Source organism: Haliotis rufescens, unplaced genomic scaffold, assembly GCF_023055435.1.
Source record: "Haliotis rufescens isolate VD_foot unplaced genomic scaffold, xgHalRufe1.0.p SCAF_35, whole genome shotgun sequence".
Lineage (NCBI taxonomy): Eukaryota > Metazoa > Mollusca > Gastropoda > Lepetellida > Haliotidae > Haliotis > Haliotis rufescens.
Genome location: NW_025964057.1, coordinates 2,306,427 through 2,332,137, shown reverse-complemented (window position 1 = coordinate 2,332,137; position 25,711 = coordinate 2,306,427). Strand labels below are relative to the sequence as shown.

The 25,711-nt window shown below is 39.0% G+C and overlaps 1 protein-coding gene across 2 annotated transcripts in view; it reads right to left on the bottom strand.

The window, feature by feature from the left end:
- The window catches only part of LOC124134435 (multiple epidermal growth factor-like domains protein 10), a 33,119-nt gene extending 14,330 nt beyond the window's left edge, over positions 1–18,789 (bottom strand). The window contains exons 1-5 of one of the 2 annotated variants that reach the window (XM_048381112.1): positions 17,866–18,789; positions 15,851–15,991; positions 13,342–13,554; positions 11,368–11,550; positions 10,721–10,852 (exon numbers count right to left, since the gene is read on the bottom strand). In XM_048381112.1, coding sequence (XP_048237069.1) covers positions 10,721–10,852; positions 11,368–11,550; positions 13,342–13,554; positions 15,851–15,991; positions 17,866–18,085 — 889 coding nt within the window. In that variant the 5' untranslated portion in view covers positions 18,086–18,789. Of the gene's footprint in view, positions 1–10,720; positions 10,853–11,349; positions 11,551–13,341; positions 13,555–15,850; positions 15,992–17,865 lie in introns of both variants that reach the window. The other variant, XM_048381111.1, reaches the window with a different exon arrangement.
- Positions 18,790–25,711: the final 6,922 nt, after the last annotated feature.

Here is a 25,711-nt window from a genome sequence, read left to right as displayed (position 1 = left end):
GTTATCAGATTGAGGTATATGTATGTTTAAAACTCAGCTTGAAGGGATGTACATCACAGCATGATGTGATTTGAGAACTAGTATACTTCCCTGTCACAATAGCAATACTTAACAACACCTCTACTAAATGGTTGTAATTTACAACTTACTCGCTGTACATAGTTGTATGCCTTAGGCATGCCCAAAACCTATTTAAAGTGGGTTCGAATCTGAGTGTGGTTATAGGTTTATCAGTACATACATCTCTTCGTGGGCTTCACAATGTGGCAAACGTCTGAGACTTGCACCACGTCGAGCTTTCCTTTATACCAAGCGTGATATTGCTGAAAGTCTGTACAATTTGGGTGTCACCAAACTCACTCACTTAATCAATGCAACTTACATACATTGTAGAGTGTGGATGTGTCTTCTTATTCCTTATTCAAATGTGTGGATAGTTATACACGAAATGTCAATGTTGTTTACAGGTGTGGTTTGTGTTTAACTGAATAGGAAACAAGTAAAGAACTTACATCACGTATGCGATTGTTTGTTCATGATTTACCTATGATATGGATAATCACTTTGCAACAATCCAGTCCAATATTTTTTCGGGCGATCGCGCGTATGAACTATAATGCACGTGATACGCGTTGTCCATCAGATTGAAAGCTACAGGACATGTTTGTGCCTCTCTCACTGGAGTCACACTCGCTATGTACAATAATGCATTCATGTACATAAACAGTGTTGGAATGTTTTACACATTAAGTACATAAGCAACTGTATATGATAATTTTATAATGTGAAATTAATGTTTCTTCCTTAAATTGGGTCAATACTGGATTCTGATTGGCCAATCAGATGTATAAACCCCAATAACCACCTCGGACTAAAGCAGCCGATTTGACGACAGTACCACCAGGGACGATATACAAACATTTTTCTCATTCATTGGTGATAGGCACTTTTAAATGACTATATATATATAAATATAGTGCAGATTCGGGGTAACTGTTAAATTCAAAGTATATGAGATAATACGCAATTCGGTATTTTGACTTGTCCTTAACGGTCCCATATTTTTTCAGGTGAACAGTTGCCTAGACTTTGCACGTGTTTGTGACTTGTGAGAAGGATTGGCTTACCTTGTCGCGAAATATTTGTATCATCACTTTTTGATAGTGATTCATTAACACATGTTGTCGGTATCGTACAATGGACTGCTTTTAGCAGATATTTCTTACGATCATGGACAGGGATTCTTTCGCTCACTATTGAAATTTGGTGCCTCTCTGTTAGCGACCGTGACGTAATAGTTTCTGCGTCCCAATGAGCGGTGTGATGTCACAATAGTCACGCGAGGTGTACAACTAAACATTACAAGGCTTAGTTACTCTTCTTTCGGGGCGCCCACTAAACGCTGGCCTTCACCCGTTCTATGCCTATTGTGTAACAGTTTATGGGGCTTTCAGTATATTTATCATCCTGTTATCATCATTGATTATATTATTTGTTATTGATTTATTATTTTGACGCCACAACGTTGACAGTCAGTCATCTGAACACCCACCATGTTGGACGACCGGGAAGTTGTTTACACTTCCGTGTTTTCCAACACAGGCGATTACCACAGGTCGGGTGTCTCTGTCATTACAAAAGGTCGTTTGACATAGAAAAATATTAACAGTGATCGTCAGCGAGCTTGGATGATCAATCAAACGTGACCATGTACAAAATTTTGAAAAGCTGATACACGTACACAGTGTCACTATAAAAGGGTGTGAACTGTATTTTTAAACTGTAAAAAAATGAAATCCCATGAACAGAACATTAGTGACGGATGTAATTCAGGGGTAACTGTGCACGTATCTGTTTACCTGTGTTAGCTTAGTCTTGAAGTAAAGCCCGAAGTGAGTCAGGCCAGTGAGGTGTATTCTATGAAGAATGCGTGTACTTGAACGGTCCTCAGAAACCAAGAATCATAATAAGTGCATATCAAGGATCCAGGATTCTGGCACGCCTAAGTCACCTAACTCTGTTCAGAGAATTGCGGGCCTCAGACGATTGGTATCCATACCATCTTCTTCGTTGCTACTGTAGTATTCACACAATGTCTGTGTTGTATTCAATGAATGTCTGTGTTAATCACACAATGTCTGTGTAGTATTCACACAATGCCTGTGTTGTAATCTCAAAATGTCTGTGTTGTATTCACAAAATGTCCGTGTTGTATTCACAAAATGCCTGTGTTGTATTCACACAATGTCTGTGTTATATTCACACAATGTCTGTGTTGCATTCACACAATGTCTGTGTTGTATTCACACAATGTCTGTGTAGTATTCACACCATGTCTGTGTCGTATTTACACAATGTCTGTGTTGCATTTACACAATGCCTTTGTCGTATTCATACAATGTCGGTGTTGTATTCACACAATGTCTTTGTTGTATTCACATAATGTCTGTGTTGCATTCTCACAATGTCTTTGTTGTATTCACACAATGTCTATGTTGCATTCACACGTCCGTGTTGTATTCACACAATGTCTGTGTTGTATTCAAACAATGTCTGTTGTGTTCAAACAATGTCTGTTGTGTTCACACAATGTCTGTGTTGTATTCACACAATGTCTGTGTTGTATTCACACAATGTCTGTGTTGTATTCACACAATGCCTGTGTTGCATTCACACGTCTGTGTTGTATTCACACAATGTCTGTGTTGTATTCACACAATGTCTGTTGTCTTCACACAATGTCTGTGTTGTATTCAAAAAATATCTGTGTTGTATTCACACATTGTCTGTTGTATTCACAAAATGTCTGTGTTGCATTCACACAATGTCTGTGTTGCATTCACACAATGTCTGTGTTTTATTCAAACAATGTCTGTTTTGTATTCACACAATGTCTGTTGTATTCACACAGTTTCTGTGTTGCATTCACACAATGTCTGTGTTTTATTCAAACAATGTCTGTTTTGTATTCACACAATGTCTGTTGTATTCACACAGTTTCTGTGTTGCATTCACACAATGTCTGTGTTTTATTCAAACAATTTCTGTTTTGTATGCACACAATGTCGGTTTTGTATTCACTCAATGTCTGTGTTGTATTCACACAATGTCTGTGTTGTATTCACACAATGCCAGTGTAGTATTCACACAATGTCTCTGTTGTATTCACTCAATGACTGTGTTGTATTCACACAATGTCTGTGTTGTATTCACACAATGTCTGTGTTGTCTTCACACAATGTCTGTGTTCTATTCACACAATGCCAGTGTAGTATTCACACAATGTCTGTGTCCTATTCACACAATGTCTGTGTTTTATTCAAACAATGTCTGTGTTGCATTCACACAATGTATGTGTTGTATTCACACAATGCCAGTGTTCTATTCACACAATGTCTGTGTTCTATTCACACACTGCCAGTGTAGTATTCACACAATGTCTGTGTTGTATTCACTCAATGACTGTGTTGTATTCACACAATGTCTGTGTTGTATTCACACAATGTCTGTGTTGTATTCACACAATGTCTGTGTTGTATTCACTCAACGTCTGTGTTGTATTCACACAATGTCTGTGTTGTATTCACACAATGCCAGTGTTGTATTCACACAATGCCAGTGTTCTATTCACACAATGCCAGTGTAGTATTCACACAATGTCGGTGTTGTATTAACACAATGTCTGTGTTGTCTTCACACAATGCCCGTGTTGTATTCACACAATTCCTGTGTTGTATTAACACAATGTCTGTGTTGTCTTCACACAATGTCTGTGTTGCATTCACACAATGTCTGTGTTTTATTCAAACAATGTCTGTTTTGTATTCACACAATGTCTGTTGTATTCACACAGTTTCTGTGTTGCATTCACACAATGTCTGTGTTTTATTCAAACAATTTCTGTTTTGTATGCACACAATGTCGGTTTTGTATTCACTCAATGTCTGTGTTGTATTCACACAATGTCTGTGTTGTATTCACACAATGCCAGTGTAGTATTCACACAATGTCTCTGTTGTATTCACTCAATGACTGTGTTGTATTCACACAATGTCTGTGTTGTATTCACACAATGCCAGTGTTGTATTCACACAATGTCTGTGTTGTATTCACACAATGTCTGTGTTCTATTCACACAATGCCAGTGTAGTATTCACACAATGTCTGTGTTCCATTCACACAATGCCAGTATAGTATTCACACAATGTCTGTGTTGTATTCACTCAATGTCTGTGTTGTATTCACACAATGTCTGTGTTGTATTCACACAATGCCAGTGTTGTATTCACACAATGTATGTGTTGTATTCACACAATGTCGGTTTTGTATTCACATAATGTCTGTGTTGTCTTCACACAATGCCTGTGTTCTATTCACACAATGCCAGTGTAGTATTCACACAAGGTATGTGTTGTATTCACACAATGTCTGTTTAGTACTCACACAATGTCTGTGTTGTATTCACACTATGTATGTTTTGTATTCACACAATGTCGGTATTGTATTCACACAATGTCTGTGTTGTCTTCACACAATGCCTGTGTTGTATTCACACAATGCCTGTGTAGTATTCACACAATGTCTGTGTTGTATTCACACAATGTCTGTGTTGTATTCACACAATGTCTGTGTTGTATTCACACAATGCCAGTGTAGTATTCACACAATGTCTGTGTTGTTACACACAAAGTTTGTGTTGTATTCACACAATGTCTGTGTTGCATTCACACAATGTCTGTGTAGTACTCACACTACGTCTGTGTTGTATTCACACAATGCCAGTGTAGTATTCACACAATGTCTGTGTAGTACTCACACAATGTCTGTGTTGTATTCACACAATGTCTGTGTAGTACTCACACATTGTCTGTGTTGTATTCACACAATATCGGTGTTGTATTCACCCAATGTCTGTGTTGTATTCACACAATGTCTGTGTTGTAGTAGTCGTGGGAACAAATGAGCAAGTCATATAATGAGGAATGATACATTCATTGTTTATTCGGTTGAATACCACTAAGGTTGTGACATTGTGATTGCTACGAAACTGAACCTGAAATTGAAACTACAGATCTTTCTATATGTTAATGACTATAAATGTAATTAAATAAACAGTATATGTCTATACATGTATATATGTGAGCGTGCATCAATTGTGTTGGCATCCATTGCCATGGTCTACATGGTTTCGCCATGGCATTTCAACATGTCGACAATGTCTGACATAAAGCGAGAAAAATTGCAACTTCTAACAGAAAGTGTGGTTGTGTAATCAGGATTCACAACATTCAGTAGTGATGAAAGAAGTCCATTTTGGTGGGCGTGGTTTAATATTTTTACATTCATTGGGGAATGAAAGCAATATCGCGTGACCAATTAAGCTATTCAGAATACACGTATTACAAAGAACACTACGAAAATTTAATTATAATACATCATCTGTATAAAGAAATATAAATGCATCGAATCAAACGACTCTCATAGCCAAAGTCATCTTGGCTAATCTCCTCATCTAACGCCTTCACATTGTGTTATAATGCATATGTCCAAAGTGAAATAGGGATGATATTAACATTGATAAAAGTAAACGTATTCTGGTCGGCTCGGATTCAGTATACCGTAGGGTATTCATGTTAAACTGCGACAGGGTATCTCAGTGAACTAGCACTATAATTAGTCCGGACTAGTACAAGCAGTCCACACACGTGGATGAACGTCGCTATATAAGTGCAATAATCTTGCACGCGACGTTAAACCCAATTTCATCTCACCTTAAGAACAAATCAATATATATTACAAAACCAAAAAATGGTGTAGTTTGGGTAGGACAAACCCCAATGTAAAACGAGTCTGCCGAAATACAAACATGAAATCATATGCTAATATTACAAAGACATATGCTGACATGACGACATGAAGACACATGAATGTCTCGTGTACATGTCAATAATCCATGTATGTGAGGTTATAAAAATCTTAAACAAAACTGCAAACAATCAAATATCTTCACCCCTAAACTTAAATTACCCAAAATAGACACAACACTAGCTAGCCAAATAAATAAACAAACCGACCCAAACATAGCTAAAACTACCACACTAGCATACATACACGAAAATTGGCCAAATTGGTGTCACATTTACACGGACGGATCCTCAGATCCGACCTCCAAACACACAGGTTTCGGAGTCCATACCACTAAACCAACTAAAACCACACAATCCTTCCGACTCCCAAACAACCAATCAATATTCACGGCAGAACTAATGGGCATGGCCTCAGCCCTCCATAATCAAGAATCCAAAAACCACCAAAAATCCTAATACCTACCGACTCCCTAAGTGGACTGCAAGCCCTCCAAAACAAAAATACCAAAAACCGACCTAAATTAATAAATCAAATACTTAAAAGCTCCAACGACCTAACTAAGGCAGGCAAACAAATGACCTTCTTGTGGATACCCGCCCACGTAGGAATATACGGTAATGAAAACGCCGATAAAGAAGCTAAACTATCCCTCAAAATCTCAGAAATAAGCTTAAACTTACCCATCACAAAATCAGAAATTAAAAGCGTAAGCAAGCAAAAAATCACAAAAATGGCATAACCTATATCAAAATTCAAATAGCCAAATCAAAAAAGTGCTCAGCAAACCACTAACCAAACCAAAAATTCTCCATCCACCAAAACAAATCGACAGAGTAATCACTAAACTCCAAACAGGACACACCAACCTAAATAACCACCTAAAAAATTAAAAAAACACACTACAGGTAACTGCCCACATTGCAAACAACCAGAAACCCCAGAACACGCACTCATCCACTGCACACACTACCTAACACATCGATCCGCATTACAAACCACCCTCAATCTAAACAAGGCTCTCACTCTAGAAGCAATACTAAACCCACAAAATAAACTAGAAAACTTCAAGGCCTTAGGCGTATTCTTATTAAAAAACGGAAGTAATAAAACGCATCTAAAAACACAATAACCTACCAAATCAAAATCACATAAACAAACAAACATCCACCATACCCAGCTCCCTAAGTTCTCCTCCCCAACCCCATCGGCATCTATTCCAAATCTCAAAATTCCCAAATTCTACATAAGCAACCCCTAAAGCCCCCTCTTGGGTTGCACATACCACTTTCGCCTCTTTCGGAAACACATTAAATGGCCTGGCCGGGCCTGTGTGCGAAATACGCATCAGTCGGAAAGCGCACGTTAAATATCCAAAGTAAGTAAGTAAGTAAGTCAGCCACTTCAGCAGCTGCCCCACCCTCCAGATCTGGCTTCTCTGTGTTGAGTGTGCAATATGTCTCTTCAGGTCCCTTGATTTCACGTGACATGACGCTGAGGCCATCGTATGTTCGGTCTTTAAGTTGAGTTTCGTCGTTGTCTCGTGATTGTTTTGTTTTAACCTTTGACAGATGACTTGTGTTGTAGTAATCATGGGAATCAGATTCCTGCAGTTATGGTCTGAAAATAGGGATATATGAAACATCAGGAATAAAATCTTTACGTTAATTCATGGCTCTAAAAAACAATCCATATGATGAGTAGCAAATAGTTTTATTACATTACTTGCTATGTGTTTTGAAAAACATGATATCATCACGTGTACTGGAAGTGTAATCAATTGTTCAATTAGATTGGGCCAGAGATTAAGTACCTTTGTCTCCTTCTCCAGCAAACAACACCGACGGCAGCCCCTGCAGCTACCAAGATAACAATTGCTGTCACTGCATATATAAGTATTTCCTCACCCCCGACTGGGTTGTTTTGCTGAGGTGAAGATGCTGGAAAAGAAGTTATACTTGTAATGTGGTGATGACAAATTGGTCAATGGAGACTAATATACTGTGTTATCACACGTTTGAATATGATCACTTTTGCAGATACTATTTTTTCTTTTGATTGAAGATCAATCATATCTGTCACAACACTTATATTCTTAATGCCTGTCTTATATTCAATCTCTTTGTAATCCCTTCTTGAAGACACCTTCCGAACCTTCTGACGCATTTCAATCATCACATTTAAAGGACCAATCAGGTTTGTATTCTACGTAGATATTTTGAACGTAGATTTGGTGGAAAGTATTTGTGATGAGCCAAATAGTTTCAGCGGGTTGAAAGAGCGAATTCACGTTTAAAGATCATGTACCTAAACCATAATTGTCACCATTATACTTACACCACTCCACTGAGACGCAATACAACAACGTAGGCAGATATCCTGAAAGCTTAATTCAAACTGACATCCCCAGTGAAAATGACGCGACCTTTGTAATGTATGTATGACGCTATAAAGGTCTACAGATGGAAAACATAGCATTTTGACAAGGTGGACATGACGTGAAAGTACGTGAAAGAGTATCGCCAAAACCCATGCCATGTTGATGTTACTTAATTTTGCAATACACTCTCAATATTGAGATATATTGACACACTTGATGTAAATAATGTGTGAACTCGACTATTTAGCAACGTTGATGAAAGTAAAATCAGTATTTGAAGTCATGAAACGGACGGGTTTGCGTAAGAGGTGCTTCTAAATAAATATCATTTTTTTATCAGTATTTCGATCAACATAGAAAACACTGACTGTCCAGTCAGAATACGGCATTATAAAATGTCAAGGTAGAATATTGTGGAAGCCCTTTTACTTGTCGTTTTATTGCAATTTAGAGGTCCCGTGCAAAAGAAATTTTAGCTAGTAACATATAGGTTCCCTTCTGTTTTACTCCAAGATTTACGTGTATCACATCCACTATACCTCCGTGCCAGTTGGCACCCCGGCACGGTGCCGTTACATCACGACATGCACGGTGTTCACCGTGGGTCGTTCTAGCTTCAGAATTTACTCATTGCCAGTAAATCTAAAGAAATATGTTCTGTTCCAAAATTTGCAAAGGGCTTTGAACAGCGTGGTTGAGAGACTAAGGATCACGGTCATACAGACTCCAACTTTCATTTCCTTCATAGTACATGAACGTTACAGTTGATTGACAGAATAAAACTTGACTCATGTTTTCAACAATCTAGGTTTACGTATAATATGTATATAAATACATTTCACATGTACCGTGAAGTGATTGCTAAGCTGCTTACTTTATAACGTTCTATAATGCATTATTTCAGCAATGAACACAAACAATGGTTGTTATTGTAATAGCCAGATTTACCAGTAAATCATAAAACCAAGATACGCTCACTCTAATCTGAAGATACCTAATACTGTGTTTATGAACCTGACAGTTGGTACCTGCAATCTGTGATGCTGACCTTTACGCCGGGGTCGCATGTATCCTTCAACGCAGCCAGAGAAACACTCACCTGCACATTTGTTACACATCCTCGATGCTTGAGAATATGTATGGTCATCATGGCTATCCAAAAATATGTCCTTATTAAACCAATGGTGTTTGTACCTGTACAGTCCGCTCCTGTCCACCCTGCCTCACACCTGGTGTCACAGCGCCCTGTTGAGTTACAGGAAGAGTTCCCCTCACAGTGTCTGGAGGCACAGGTCTTGATACAATCAGGCCCGTAGTGCTGGCTGTCACAGGCTAATAACATAAAAGCAAATCACTTGTTCAACAATCAGGAGATAAATACTTCATTTTGTGTGATGTGATGTGACTATTCCAAGTGCCTCTTTACTATCTGAAATATGTTTCAAGTAGCACAATACAAGTTTGTTATATACCTGTAGATTTAGGTTGTGTCCGACCTGCCTTACATCCACATAGTGCCCTGTTGTGTTACAGGATGGGTTCCCATACAATGTCTGGAGATACAGGTCTTGATACAATTATCTCCGTAACGTTGACTGTGTACTATCGATATGCACTGCATTCATCACTACAGACCGAATCCTCTTGGAATTGGCTTACAGAATCATACCTGTACAGTCGTTTAGTGTCCACCCTGTCTGACATCCCCTGTCACAATGCCCAGTTGTGTTACAGGAAGAGTGTCCCACACAGTGTCTGGAGGCACATGTCTTGACACAGTTTGGCCCATAACGATGAGGTTCACAAGCTGCAACATGAACAAATATGTATACAATCATTATTTTGAATTGACATCTTTAATTTTTTTATTAAAATTAAATAATGCACTAATTAATTGACAGTTTCTCTCAGTACATAGCAAGCTGCAATTCTGTCCATACATGTAGGTCCCAGGGTAACAGTCTGTAAAATGATAGTGATATCGTCATATGTGCAAAGTTGGATCTTGATTGACCTAAGATGTACATCCCGAAGGTGATGGGTGTGCATATGTACACAAACTACACGTTCAGCTTTCTGTACACAGTAATCTACGTGACAATGCAACGTTTAAACATGTGTATCTGTCTATTTATACAGAAGAGTGATGATGGTGTACCTTGTTTACAGTCCACACCTGTCCACCCAGGAAGACATCCAGTGTCACATGACCCTGTATGCCGGTCACATGACGACGGAGCAGCAGCACATTTACCACATGTCTCGTTACAGTTGACGCCATAACGGTCCTTATCACATGCTAGAAATGAAAAGTATCGTACGTTTTCAGCGTGTGTTGATCAGAATCATTCGGAACATGAGGTAAATGGTTATCGTTATACATTTATTATTAAGACATAGGTATTCAAGTTTACATCATTTTTCTCATACAAGAAATATATTCATATTACAGCAATAATGTTGTTAGTTCCTTACCAGTAGAACAGTTTTGTCCTTGCCACCCTGGTCTACAGTCACCAGCACAGATCCCACTGAATCTGTCACAGTGCCCGTCAGAACAATGGCAGAAATGGTTGCAAAGTTCGCCAAAGGTTCCGTGACTGCAGACTAAAAACAGCATTGGCGTTGTTCATGTCTCTGCCTCAAACAATTGGTAGTTAAGAAATAAGAACTGTACGTTGACGTTGATTGTTGAAATTACAGATGTTATTATGAATGTAAAGAGATCTGAAAGTCATAGATGTTTTCACTTTGATGAAACACATAAACCCTAGAATGCCGCTGACCATAATCAGGCGATCAGAGGATGAATTATGCACAGTGAGCTGTGGAATATCGACCCAACTGACGACTCCTGGCATCCGGGCATTAAGAGCTTGAATACTAGTAATTCAAAGATCTTATGTGTGTTACAAGTATTAGTCTATTTATGTAACATGGGTTCTTTCTACGAAGGAACAATGTCTTTAGCAACACATCACAGAGGGGCAAACGAAACTCAAAATATCCTGTTGCATAACACTGCCTCCTGATTAACCAGTCATGATGGAAGGCCTATCTGATTCAAAGATAGATCAACAAAACAAACAAATGTTTATCAATACCAAATATTTCCACCTCACACAGATTTAGTGTCTCTGTGCTGTGTGTGATGGTGAAGTGTCTCCCTGTGCCGTCACACGTCACGTCGTATACGCTGTTGTCTGTTTCAGCTGTGTCAGAGGGGAAGGTGTAGCAGGTTACGCCGGGTGTGGAGCTGCTAGAGTTACTCAGGGAGAGGACAGCGGTTTGGAGTCTGTCAATAGCTGAAATGGTGATCATTATAAGGCGACAAAAAATCATAAAACATATCTGATAAAAGTCGTTTGTGCGATTCCAACTATATCATAAGCATGTATGTAAGACATAGTTGTCCCCTTTTAAGAAATTATGTTCTCAAATTATATATCCTGTGTATGATATGCTAGTAAAAACTATGTGCCTTTCATATCTCATCAAAACTAGCAAGATTTTTGTGATGATTTGAGTGATGGAGCATTCACATCAAACGAACACACACCAAGCATTTGTGAAAACTGTGACAGCATATTGTTGATACTATGTCTTGCATCCAGTTTATGTAGAATTCAGGAACGCCATAGCTTTGTGCGTAAATATAAATGGTCAATGCAAGAGAATAACCAGTTTAGATTAATGCTTAACAGATTCAATTTGGCGGAAAGGGCAAAATAGCTGTAAAAATTATGATTATATAAATGGAGCGCTGAAAATACGTGGTGACACTAAATGTTCAAAATACATCGTACTCTGGTTCTTCCATTCCACAGAGGAGATTCTGAATGATCAATAAGAATATATTAATTCTTTGAGGCAAATATTAAGGGAGACAGCTATTGTTTGACAAATGTAAATTCAAAGGGGAACTGGAACTGCAACGTGTAAATTTCGGGGTATTGTGTTCTTATTCCGTTTGACTTGAGTTATGAATAATGAAAATATGACAAGCGAGGGGACACAATATCCATGTAGGTGCTAATATTCAAATAGACGCCCACTAACAAGGTTCAGAGTCTTCAGGATGATGCAGAGTAATTCCCTGAAATGGAATAGTTCGTTAGCCTGTTTTAGGTAAGGTACTAACATATTAAAGGAATAACAAGCTGGTCGAATATTTCAGGTAATCCTGTTCCACAGGTAATCCAGATATAATAATAAGCCGGCGCCCGAAGTACAATGCATAAAGATGCCCTAAAAAGTAAGATGCACATGTGATTTTATTATGCCTCAAAATGAGATTGACCAATCAGAGAGCAGAACTAATGACCGGGCATGAGCCCGTATACCGTCAGTAAAATACCAAGATGGATGTTACAGGCCTAATATGGAATGTATACCGTCAGTTACAGCCATCTGGATTTTCCAACACCCACTTCACATATTTCACATGAACATTCGGGTACAGAAATTCTTTATTAGACACTTTTTTGTATTTTAATATAATCAATTTTGATGTGGAAGGACATTAATATTTTTTTTATCACTTTCTTGACTTTATTGATAAAGATTATAGTTAAAATAACCAACAAGGTTGTGTATATGTGTGTGTGTGTGTGTGCGCGCGCACGTGCGTGCGTGTGTATATATTTTTCTGCTAACCAAATATGACACCGTATACGCCAACTAAAGACACCATAACTAATAATATGTAGTAATTGTTGAAAATGATATTGACAAAAATACCAAAAACGAAGTAGTCGCTTTATCATGCCATAAAGATGATCGAAATATTTGCAAACCAAACAACCACTCACCAAATTACCACAAATGAAATCTACATTTGCTACGATATCCTGATGCAGGTGTTATGAAATAGAGTATCTTCATTGCATCTTGCATATATGGGTCTGGAGTTCTGTTCTGTAAATATGTTTACCTAAATATACATGTCAGTACATGAAACCTCTCTACAGTCCAAATATATCACATACATACATCCTGCCCGGTGGTTATTTTTGATCAGCATGAACTAACATGTTTTGTGACGCTTCCACCAATATCCCAATAAATCAAATAACATTGTCCGAACTGATACATACATTGCCGGCGGTTGTATATCCTGACGTCGTGTATCCTGTACGGCTGTCCCAGGTCCACTGTCCACACACTTGGCCGTGCTAGCAGGGAAGCGTGGAAGCAGGAGAAGTGCAAATAATCCTGGTCCTGGTTCCCATCTACAACCTTGTCTGCAGACCACGAAGGCAAATGGAGTCCAGAAGGAGTTGTCGCTGATTTTCCTTTCGCAATGTTTTCTGTTTGGATATATATTTTCAAAGACATGTCACACAAAGACTTGACCTGACCAGAATGGTTTATATTGTTCAGTAGGAGATGAATCTTTCTGGTGAGGCCCATGTTATGCATAATAAAGAAAATGTTTATTCGGTTTGCCTGAGCTGATGTCTCGTTTTAATAATTTTGGACATAAAACTATGATTAAAAGTGATCTTCATAGAAACGAATGTGACATGTCCCCCATTTTGTGGATTTTGCAGGATTTACGTATGCAAAGTTTCAACATTTAAATGTTTAAACGACCTAATATGAGGGAAAGTAAATGCTGAAACTTCAAAGGAATTTGATCTTGATAGATCCTGTAGGACAGCATGAAATATTCAGTTTCAAATTTTCGGGAATATGGAATTCTGTGATGACCCTTCCAACGTTATTGGATGGATTATAAAGATATATAACTACAGGTAACTTACTAAATGGTTCCGTAATGGGTAGGTGTGTCACAGTGAGTGAGTGAGTATGGTTTTACACCGATTATAGCAATGTTCAAGCAATATCACGACGGGGGACACCAGAAACGGTCTTCATAAATTGTACCCAATGCGGGATTCGACCCCGGGGCTTCGACGTGATGAGCGAACGCTTTAACCACAAGGCTACTCCGCCTCCCGGATGTGTCACAATCTGATTGGATGCATCAATAGGATTCAAAGCCTGGGAATCTTCTGGACTTTCTATTGGTGCGAAATTTTAAATTGCGTTTGGCATTAATCATAGAATTTCTTTGATTAAAAGTCAAACAAAATTCTTGGAGAGTGTATACAGCATTCTGTTAACCTTGAGGCTTCAGTTGACATTCATTGCATCATAACCTCATCATAACGTCATGGCATACCAGAGTGACGACATGTATGTCTCACAGCTGTTGGAGTACCCGTCGAAAGAGAATATTATGGAAATCAACGATAACTTTTATATTTACCGTGTTGATAAACATTATGTGCTCTCATATTTTAGATGTCATTGAGGATCCAATGCTCAGCAGTTGGAACATTTAAAACCTACTTTCATTAAAAAGTCTCAGGGAGCCATTAAACTAACACATGTAAATATATAACGTCAACTCCAGAGGCTAGCCTCGATCCTCCACCTGGCGCAAAAGGCAACACATCGGTGACAACTACACGAACGGATCACTGAAAATTAGTGATGGCACCAGGAGTTCACGAAAAAGGGAAATCATGTCCTGCTCTACTGGTAGCACCTGCCACTCAAACAATTTGCATAAAATGTAAGTAAACTAACCAGAATCAAATATATTCTAGCTCATCTGAATCAAAACTGATTCTTTTCAATATCGGAAATGTCATTAGCCATGTCTTGTGTTTATTGTGCATCACAGGCAACGTTGATAATTCCACCTTATCGACTGAAAAGTAAATATACCATATTAGTGTAATATGTCACCATAAGAGTACATGCAGTTATAAATGTCATGACGCAAAAATATGTATTGCTAAATTATGAAAGACAGTCAACTCTGAAATGAAATACTCAGATATCAACAATTTAGCCAATAATGGAGATTAGGTTGAATCAGTCATATTTCAATATGTATTATATTCATATTCATACTAACCGAAGAAGGCTGTTATTATATTCGTGTACGTGATAGTGAGTGAGCGAGTTATAATGATGTTGCGCCGCTTTAAGAAGTATTCATTCTCACAATCATGGGGGACCTCATAAATGGGTTTCAGACATTGCACTTACCCGGGCCTTCAACGTTACGGGCCAACATTGTACCAACAACAGGCAATTCGACTGCCGTCAATATATTTATGCCTTAACACAGCTAAAGTAATTAAGTTTGGGGATTAACGTCGCATGCAAGATTATTGCACTTATATAGCGACGTGTATGCACGTGCGTGTGTGTCTGCTTGTACTATTCCGGACAAATGCCGATTTTATAGTGCTGGCCCACTGAGATACAATGTCGGCAGTTTAACATACCTTAATTCAGACACAGTATACTGACTCCGAGCCGACCAGTTCTTGTTTTAGCCCCTTAATGACCAGCGCCAGACAGGGGGTCAACAAGTACCATCTTTTAACGTCTTTTGGTATGACGCGGCCGGGGATCGAACTCCGCACCTTCCGCTCTCCGGACGGAGGCTCTACCATTAGATCACGGAGGCGGTACTAATAAAGCAGAATGTTTTAAAATAGGTATTGTAAGTATGTGGCTGATGATAGAGAATAAGGGCACTTTCTGTTTTTGTTTCCAAATCAATGTCATTTTAAATCACACCTTTCTGGCAGTAAGATCCATTTCCTCCCATCCAACCAGACTCACAGCCACCTCCACAAACTCCTGTTGTCTGGTCACAGGAGTCCCCACAGTGACAGGAGTAGAAGCAGGAGTCTCCGAACTTTCCTGTTGGACAGGAACCTGTAAAACATACTCAGGGGTGAAAAACATCAAATATGGACAGCAGCAAATGCATACATTTGAATAGAGAATTTAAAACTATCTGCATTACAACCATACACACACACGCAGGCAGGCACATACATATTCTTAAAAAAAGAAACGCAAAGCCAGATTAGTGTGAGGTACGAGGAACCGTACAAGGTATTGAGCCAAAATGTTATGGAGAGAACACTTGGTGATTGTAGTCGGTACATAGAAAAAGTCCAAGGTGAAGGTCGGCTACCATCAATTACGCGTATGATTCCCGTTGGAATCGATAGCGACCTGGAAGCAGAGTGGAAACAGAAGTCTTGGTGCACATCCTGGTTAGAGTTCCCATCTACAGCTTTGTCTGCAGACCAGGCAGATGACCACAGTCGAGGAGGGGATGAGGCGTGTGTTCCCTTTTGATTTCAACACAACATTTCACTCAAGTAATGAACACAAGTAGTGTTCAGAATAGACATTACACTGTACGAGGCATACATATTTCTTCAAAATCAAACCATACATTAAAACGCATCGATGCCTAAAATGGTATTAATATTACTTGTAACAGTAACATGTTGTATGGATATGTTGACAGAAAAGGGCGAATCCAGAATATGAACCCTCGACACACACCCAAAGAACCACCCAACCAATCACCCAAGCAAATACTCACTCGTGGGCAAATCCAGAAAACTTACGCTCGACACGAGGATCGGGACAACACGTAGTACCTTAAGTTGCAGCCACCTTTGTTCGAATAACCTTTGAGTACATATATCCTGCATTGCATTATCAAATGTATTTTATACCTTTCAAATGGTTTTGTGGAAACATGTAGGCAGACTAAGCATTCAATTCATAGTTATCATGATAGTGTTTCGGGGTTTGTCTGCATCATGCCAGTGTTCTCTGGTTTCATCACACTGGTGAGCATCTTCTGCCTGCATCACTTTGGGTCTTCCTTTCCGCGAACACCTGGTGTCATTACTATTTGAGCGTGATTCATAAACACGTGCTCATGATATAGTCGGAATTGTACAATCGACTCTGCTTTATGCACAGAATTCTATTGGATAAGGAAAGGGTTTTGTCGCTTTTTTCGCACATCAATCTAGCAGCCTCAACCTGACACGCCCTTATATAAGTGAAATACTGTCACAGTGAAACTCACTCAATCTAACCGGCCATAGACACTCCAATACAGTGCAGTCGTGATATAGTGCAATCGCATTTAGATACCATGTATCACTTTAACTGGTCAAATGGTCAAATGAGGTCGAATGAGGTGAGGTGAATTTTAACGGCACGTTCAAGATTATTTCACACATAGAGGAAGTGCGCATGCATGCATTAGTCCAGACTTATGTCTTGTTAGTGCAATCTCATTTAGATACTGTGCAGCACTTTGTACGTTTGACTCACACATTGTAGAGCCTCCGAGTCGGGCAGTCCTTACTTTACCCCTAACGCTGAGCCCCAGACAGCATAACAGCAAGTGTAATCATTTAGTGTCTTTGTTATGACACGTCTGGGTAATCGAACCATCGACCCCTTCGACCCCTTCCCCTCTTCAGACACACTGGCGGTTTGTTCAACGGAAATGGTAGTAATCAAATTATATTACATGCATTTTCTGTTAGGCTTTGCAAAGATATCATTTCTGAAACACTGCGCATCACAATTTTCTACAACTTTAATCACCAAGCCATTAACTGTAATACCGTCGTGCTCAGTGTTGTTGACAGTGATTGTCTTGGCTAAAACTCTCGTGCAACAATAATGCAAAATGAGGTAGTGACATTACAGTAATCGACCTAAAGATACAATGTATATCAAATAAGGAAGCATGATGTGTCACTCACAAATGATAACCTGTATCAAGCAAGCCGATGTGACCACGGTAACAGTCAGTATCCACACACCCGCCATGTTTGACAACCAGGAAGTTGTTTCCGCTTGACTGTATAGCTGGGACACCTGACGTTGCCCGCAGTCAAAATATTCATGGACGACTATAAGCTGGGGGCTGCTTACATACAATGTGAATATGTGAGATGCATGTGTGTCTTTGTCTCTCACCATTCAAGTAATCGTAGAGGAGGCTCAGAATTCGTATTCAAACAAACATTAAGTCTCATTTCCGTCAACTCGTCAAGAAAAGGATATTTTAGGTGGCCTCATTATATTCAGCTTTCAAAATATGTTGTAACTTAAAGTGCATTGTAATAGATAACGTGGACACGTTAATGGCAAAATCACAGTTTCTGATGGGATGTTATTGTTGGGTGTTCGATACACGATCCCCGCACATGTCGAGGTTTTTCATAAAGTAAGAAAAGTCTACTTTCCTCAGTTTATGAATTAGACATGATCATTGTTTTACATTAGTCGCATGAGTGAGACACACAAACAACAGGTGATCTGTGTGTAGGAATCAGGCAATATCCATCGTTGTGTACTGAGGAGGCAGACAAACCGAAATAATATAATTCATGGGAGTTACACAAACGTCATTTGTATTATAGTAGTTGTTTGGAGTCATTCGCTGCCGAGGACTGAATGGAGAGTTTGCAGCATATGTTGAATGCTTAATTTCTATTTCATACTGCCTTAATAGTGCGGATAGGTGAAAAGCACCCATACGTTACATGATGCATTGTGACTGTATATTGTGTATTCGAGAGAGGGGAACAACTGAAGTGTGTATTCGGGTGGCTTCATCGACTTAATGGGAAGAGGTCATGATCAAGCTGCACTAAAAAGATGGGGATACATGTTTTCAGGAAACAACACACAGCTTCCTTCCAGTGTAAGGTAAAAGTTATAATGCCATGATTATAAATAATAAAGTCATAGGCTATTCGAGTACGTTATCAGATTGTGGTACGTGTATGTTTAAAACTCACAATGAAAGGGCGTTTATTACAGCATAATGTGATTTAGTCTCACTGTACATGAAGAGGACAATATACTTCCCTGTGCCATTTTAAGCAGTACCTCTACTACTGGTTGAAAGTTACAACTTACTCACTGTGGATATTCCCTAGGTATGTAATAAACATATTATCGTGGGTTCTATTCCGAGTCCGTTTACTATATCATATTTGTCGATATCACACCATCCCAAGCTGACGACCCGTGATATCATTGTTAGTGAGGAATGCTCAAAGTGGTCGTGAGTGTAATCTCCTCACTCTTATCATGGCGCTTATATTTCATAATAATTAATAATTAATTTCCGCCATTAGTGAAAGTCTACCATGCTTTAGCACCATTTCCACATTTGCCACAACAATCACGTGGTATGCAAGCTATTCCAAACTTGGGATGTCCATTGCGTATGAGCATGTTTAGGGTTAACACCTACATCTACCATGATTTAGTCGCTTTTTCTATTTATTAACCATATTTATTTGTGAATAACCATCCTCTTTGTTTATATAAATCATTTTAAACTTAGTCAGTGTTTGAGTTGTAGATCAGCTGGACCTCTCAGGCTTGCTCATGACCAGTCAGAGTGAGCAGAATAACATCGTCTCGGCCGGAGGGTCTTACATAAGCAAACTCGGTCATAACTTACTCATAATATAGTCAGTAAATGTGTCTCTTTCTTCCCTAATAAAAAAATGCAAATGTGCAGATAGAGAAATAAGTAAAGTAATTCAGATATTGATTAAATAAAAAGAAGCTTACATGGCTAGGATCATGGTTCATGATTACCTTTACAGTAATGGAACCCGATAGCATTCCGGACCACCGAGTGTATGTACTTTGATACGCATGATACGCGTTTTTAATCACATAAAAACCTGCAGGACATGTTTGTGCCTTCCACACTGCTCAGGTTGAGTCAACTTACCTGTGACACACTTGTCTCACTGGTTATAGCAAGGTTGATACAGTAATGTCCTGTTTCGCGACCTGTTTCTGTGGTCTAGTAGAGCGTCAGCCTTAGAGCGGGAGGTGGGCGGTTTGATCAAGTGGCCGCGTCATACCAAAATACATAATTAAGATGGTACGCGCACAAGTACGTTTACAAAGATTGTCGAACTTTGGTAGTGTGATAATTCAAGTCTCGTGCAATTCAAGAGGTTTCAGAGCATCACAAATAAAATAGTTTTTGTAGAAGCGTCATCACAAAATTCACCGCCACAGTCGATTTACGAATGTTGACTTTTTGTTGCGAATGAGAGTTGACCTCTTTGGATCCATTAGCCAGGCAATAGAAACGTCGTGTTCACTATGGCAGTAGATGCAATCCCGTATCGTGAATGTGTGGTGCTCGCAAGTGATGTTGTCCGAATGAAGTTACAAGTTTATAATAAATACAAAATATGTTGACTTGCAAGAAATCATATGACACGACGCTATGAGTAGATCTTGTCTCGGGCTCCCCTTGCCTACATTGAATCGAGTCTGATGTAACGAAGCCAGATAAGTCCTTTGGATGCAGATGTTTCTTATCTTTTCTTATTATTGATATCATGTGCAGAGTTGCGCCCCTTGGGCTCACCAGAAACCTATGATTGTGGGTTCGAATCCCGGTTTGCCCCTATTATGTTTCTAGGTTTGTCAACACCATGCCCGTGCTGGAGGGTTTCACCAAAGTGGTAAACGTCTGGGACCTGCATCACTTCGAGCTTTGCTCCCACATTAGAAACCTGTTATGTGGGTATCGCAATTATGAAAAGATGTGTTTTCTACCAATGGTAAAACCTGGGAAGAGGTTTTACATTTTTACCAAAACCCTGTGATGAGGTTTTTGAAAATTTAGTAAAACCTCATCCCAGGGTCTTTGTAAAAAGGTAAGACCTCCATACCAGGTCTCGGCACTGAAAAAACACACCAGATACACACTGATTTTTCATCACATAGTCTTACTTAAAGGCACATACCCGGACTTCTGCACAAAGACAACAGTAAACAACAGCCAGTAACATCCTTTAATGAAACTTAAATGTAAAGTAGAGAGACGCTTTTTGGGATAGACCTTCCAGACTTGCCTCAGTCGTTGAGTTGGTGGCGCACAAGACACTGTCTCCGTCTTTTAGGAATCTTCCTTCCGATAATGTCTGAAGCCTTGGGCTTTAGATCGTCGCTGGTGCGTTTGTAGATGCGGACAGCACTACTCCGGTCCCCTAAAAAATATTTGTTATAGTTAATTACAACAAAGTATACTACCGTATGTTCTAAACATCTATAAAGCATTAAGCCACTATAGAAATATGGCAACATCAAAATACATTTTTATAGTAAAAAAATAGCCATTTCTATATGCTTGTTTATTCACAGATAATATTCGAAACAGTGATAATCATAAAATAGTGGTAAAGGACTGTCCTATACATTGAACTAAACTTACGAGTTTGTTGGAAAATCTGCTGCTCGCTTACTTCCGTCACTTTCTAAATACGCCAACGGCCCAGTCGTTCTTGTATTTGGTCTTTTGGGGAACACATACGTCGAGTTTCTTCTGAAGTTCTTCTTCAGACGATGGAGATGCAAAACGAAAGTGAAAATCATCTGCGTCGTCACTGACATCCTTAGTTTCCACAAACTTACTTTAAGTTAGAAATAGGTCTCTGCCTTCCTCCTCGCTCGACATCTCGAACTCAACTAAGAAAGACAACCACGTGTTCTTACCGCATGTATCGCACGTGTTCGGTTCGTGTTTCTATAGCTTATCCTGGCAAAAGTGAGGTAGTAAATCCCCGTTATAGTGTCCTAAATGGGAGACAATTAAATTTGCAGTAATTCTAAACGTTTAACGGTTTCTAAGCGGGATAAAACACTCCTCCTCGGTTTTGGTAGAGAATGCTTTCGCCCCTCGGGATTTCCCTATTCCCGGGGTTTTACATTCTCTACCAAAACCTCTCAGTCGTGTTTTCTCCAATACTTAAGCTGACACGCCGTGATTTAACTGGAAGTTTTTCTCCCATCTGTGTGACATTCCACTTGTTAGACACTTTTAGTAATGATTGATTGATTACTTATCCCATGCCCGTTACCTACGGTGTTCTTGGACCCAACCCTTTCTTCACCCATTTGTCAGCCAGTAAGGAGTAAGAAAACAACACCACAAACTGTTACTTATATGTTTATTTACAGCACTAACAATTCAAAAGACATGAGTCATATCAACAGATTTAAAACAATGTCAGCACTAAAACTAACATATCAAGTCATTTAAAGCACTATCAATTCAAATCGGAAGAGTCATCTCAACACCAAAAAGTCAAAGCACATGAAAGTCACTTAAACCACCTCAATGTGTTTGGTAACGGCATCCAGTTACTGCATTGTCGTCTTTTCCCCGCTGTCCAGGTTTTCTTTTTAGTCGTGCCAGTCGACTGTCAATTACCTTGTATACTCGCTTCCTGGAAGGATTGGCTGCACCAAAGTCAATCTGAGACATTTTGAGCCGATCAGCCTTTTCAATTCATTTCAAAATATCCACAAGTCGGTAAACGTTAGGATGTCGGGCCGACAGGGAAGTATTCAAACGACTGTGGAATCTCTCAATGCTGCTGTTAGTCCTTGCACCGAAGGTGGCGTGATGGTTCCACATCAGGATCGGGAAGAGGGAGTCGTCGTCAACCCAAGTGGTATCCATGTAGTCATTGAAGTCATTGGCCCCCCTGGACAGCAGGGCAGTCATTCATGGCATCAACCTAGATATCCTGAACCTGATGCAAGGGGACAATTGGCAGGGCACACGCGCGTCGGATCCATTGCTCCATTACTCCTAGGCTTTCCTCCATTCGGCTTGACTGAAGTGGAAGAAGAATCTTTTGATGTCGGCAACAGTGGTGCACTTTCTGCTACATGTCTTCACTGTACACCTCCCATGCGTGCATGTCTGGCGGATCTTATTGCGGTTGAAGAGACAACTCCTGGAAGTATACCCGTGGTGTCCCTTTACATGACATAACATATTTGACTTTTTCAATCCTGTCATCTTAATGCAATGCAAGAGTTCACAGCTGTTGGGATTATATAGGGGTCATATCTTTAATGAACTCAATATACATTGGTAAATTATTGTTTGCTTTACTTAATTAGGAAGTCTCAAATGTAGGTGTGAAATTACTTAAACAAAAGAAAAGTTAACAATTTTGTTTAAACTCAAAGAATTCAGTAGTAGTGGTGATAATCAGTCTATCTAGATTGGACTAGCCCGTACATCTTGTATCCGTGTATTTGTGTTTAATTTATTGTAGAAGGTAAACAACTACCTCACGGAAATGATAAGAGATGAAAGCACTTAAGTTTTATCAGCAGATAAAGTTGATCGAACACTTTACTTCAGTACGGACCCGTGTTGGCATATATGTATGTATATATATGAACATTATTACATATGTGTGTGAATATGCACCTAAACGTAATTTTCTGAAAGCATAATTTCTTTCATGTCTAAATTTGTAATACAATGCGTTTTGAATTACCTGGAAATTACATGTACATCTATTTAACAGCAGCTACTTAATTTTCTGAAGACAATATAGCCTATATAAAGTGTGTCAACTGTTCATTTCTATTCAGATCAGATAATGTTATCCAGTAACAGAATGTAGCAGGACTAAATCCAAACTCCATGTTAACCTGCCCATGATGATTTGCAGACTCGCCCATTGTGGCATGATCTCACCATTGGACTCCTGACAACCACGTCTGTTTATGGACTTCAGTCGAGGCGCATCCTCATACAATTGTAAAATTATATAGGTTACATGTTTGTGCGTAAATCATGCTTTTCCCTTTCACTCTCAACTTTACTCGAGATGAACAGCTTTGGGAAACGCCCCACTTTTCTGGTTTATCGCAGTGAATAGATAGATTGGTTCACTTAAAAACGTTCAGCAGATACCGAAATCGTGACTTCCTTGATGTTATTTTCATGGCTTCGTAACGGTAGAAGCTAATGTTTATTTTTTGGACCTTAAAAAGAGAAGGTAACCGTGAGTTTTGATTCCGTTTATTGATGAAGCGCCAGTGATCGTATATAATTACAAAATATTTGCAAAGATGTATACTAAACAAAAAGCAATAAATCAAATAAGTGTTTAAGTTATCTACGTTAAGTAATCCAACCCGTGAGTGATACATTTTAGAATTTGAGTAAATAATTCAAGACTGACTACAGTCGTCACACGTTTTTTTATTAACATATTTTATGCACATAAACATATACTCATATACAGAAATCAAAGCGTGACATTAAAACAATAACAAACATGTGACTATCATAGTCATACAATATTAATGACACTAAAGGCTCCTGGAGCATAGAGACAACAAGCATGGCTTGTGGCTACGGATGCAATGACCCATTACACATACTACTACAACTCTGGGTTTATCTAGGTTTACAAAATGTGAAAGGTGGTATTTTTTATAAAATACGATTTGTGTCAGTACGGCATAGACTATTTTCCTGTCAGCATAGCATGCGAATTTTGAAAACATGTAAAATTGTTTTACTTTTTTGAAAATTATTTTCATATATCATCAATATAATAATACATAATCGCAACGCATCAAGTGAATCGTCTATTACAGATATTTACAAGTTAACAGATCATATAACTTTGTCCTGTCCATGTATTTCAGTTCACCGACAACATACAAAAGTGGTGATGCCCTAATGACAAGGTCTTCATGCAAGCACAGCATAAACTATATTTATAATATAAACATCATGCTGTAACTCATATGTAGAAAAATATAAATACATATATTTTTTTTAATTTGAAGTTTACACGATGTACGGCTTTTTCATTGGACGAGAGGTCGGTCACATAATCGCGAAATTGGCGTTCATAAGTGTATGAACGACACATTTTGACGTTCATACGTTTTTCACGAGACCGTGTTCTTGAAATGACGTAAACACTGACGGACTACTTCCACATTCCTTGGGAAACCCCTGGGAATTCCCTAGCTCGAAAACATACATAAGCGTTCTTTCTGATCATTTAGAACCTTTATTCTTGGTCTCAGCGTTTTAGTAGACTTTGAGAAATGTCAGAGAGCGTGACTGCATCATTATTCACGAATATCCTCGCTACGGCCCATCCTAATGAACAAACGAAGAAATGCACATCTAAACTATCGTAGTATCGACTCGATCCGTTCCTTGGCTGATATGACCGTCTCTAGCAATCTATGAATTTACCTTTGTGTCTGTTTGGCGCATCTTTATTCACCTTTCAATGATCGGCCGGTTGATCAATGATGACTAACACATGTAACCGCCACAGGTTCATTAACAACTTCGGAAATCTCTCCCGTCACGTTTATCGTGTCGGCCATTTTAATGTCTTGTACTTGATGTAAATGTATTACGACGCGCTGTCAATGTGACTGACCTACTGAGGTAGTTCTTGACAGACTTTTCTCATCTAATGAGGATATGATTTGAACACATGTGCTGCGTAAGATGTTTTTGAAGAGCAAGATGTGCATCCATACGCCCATGTCACCTCTCTTTTTGAGGAACTATTTTACTCCGCGAATTAGCTGGTTGTTGTATGGCTGTAAGTGTAAACATGAAGTCACATGTACTAAATAAAATTGTGTTTAGATCTAGGCCTACATCTTTTGAGGTAAGAAATTGTGATAAAAAATTTATAAGAATTGACCTTCACTTTGCGTGAGTTCATTGGAGTATGAACCTCCATAGAGTGAGGGCCAAACATGGTATGA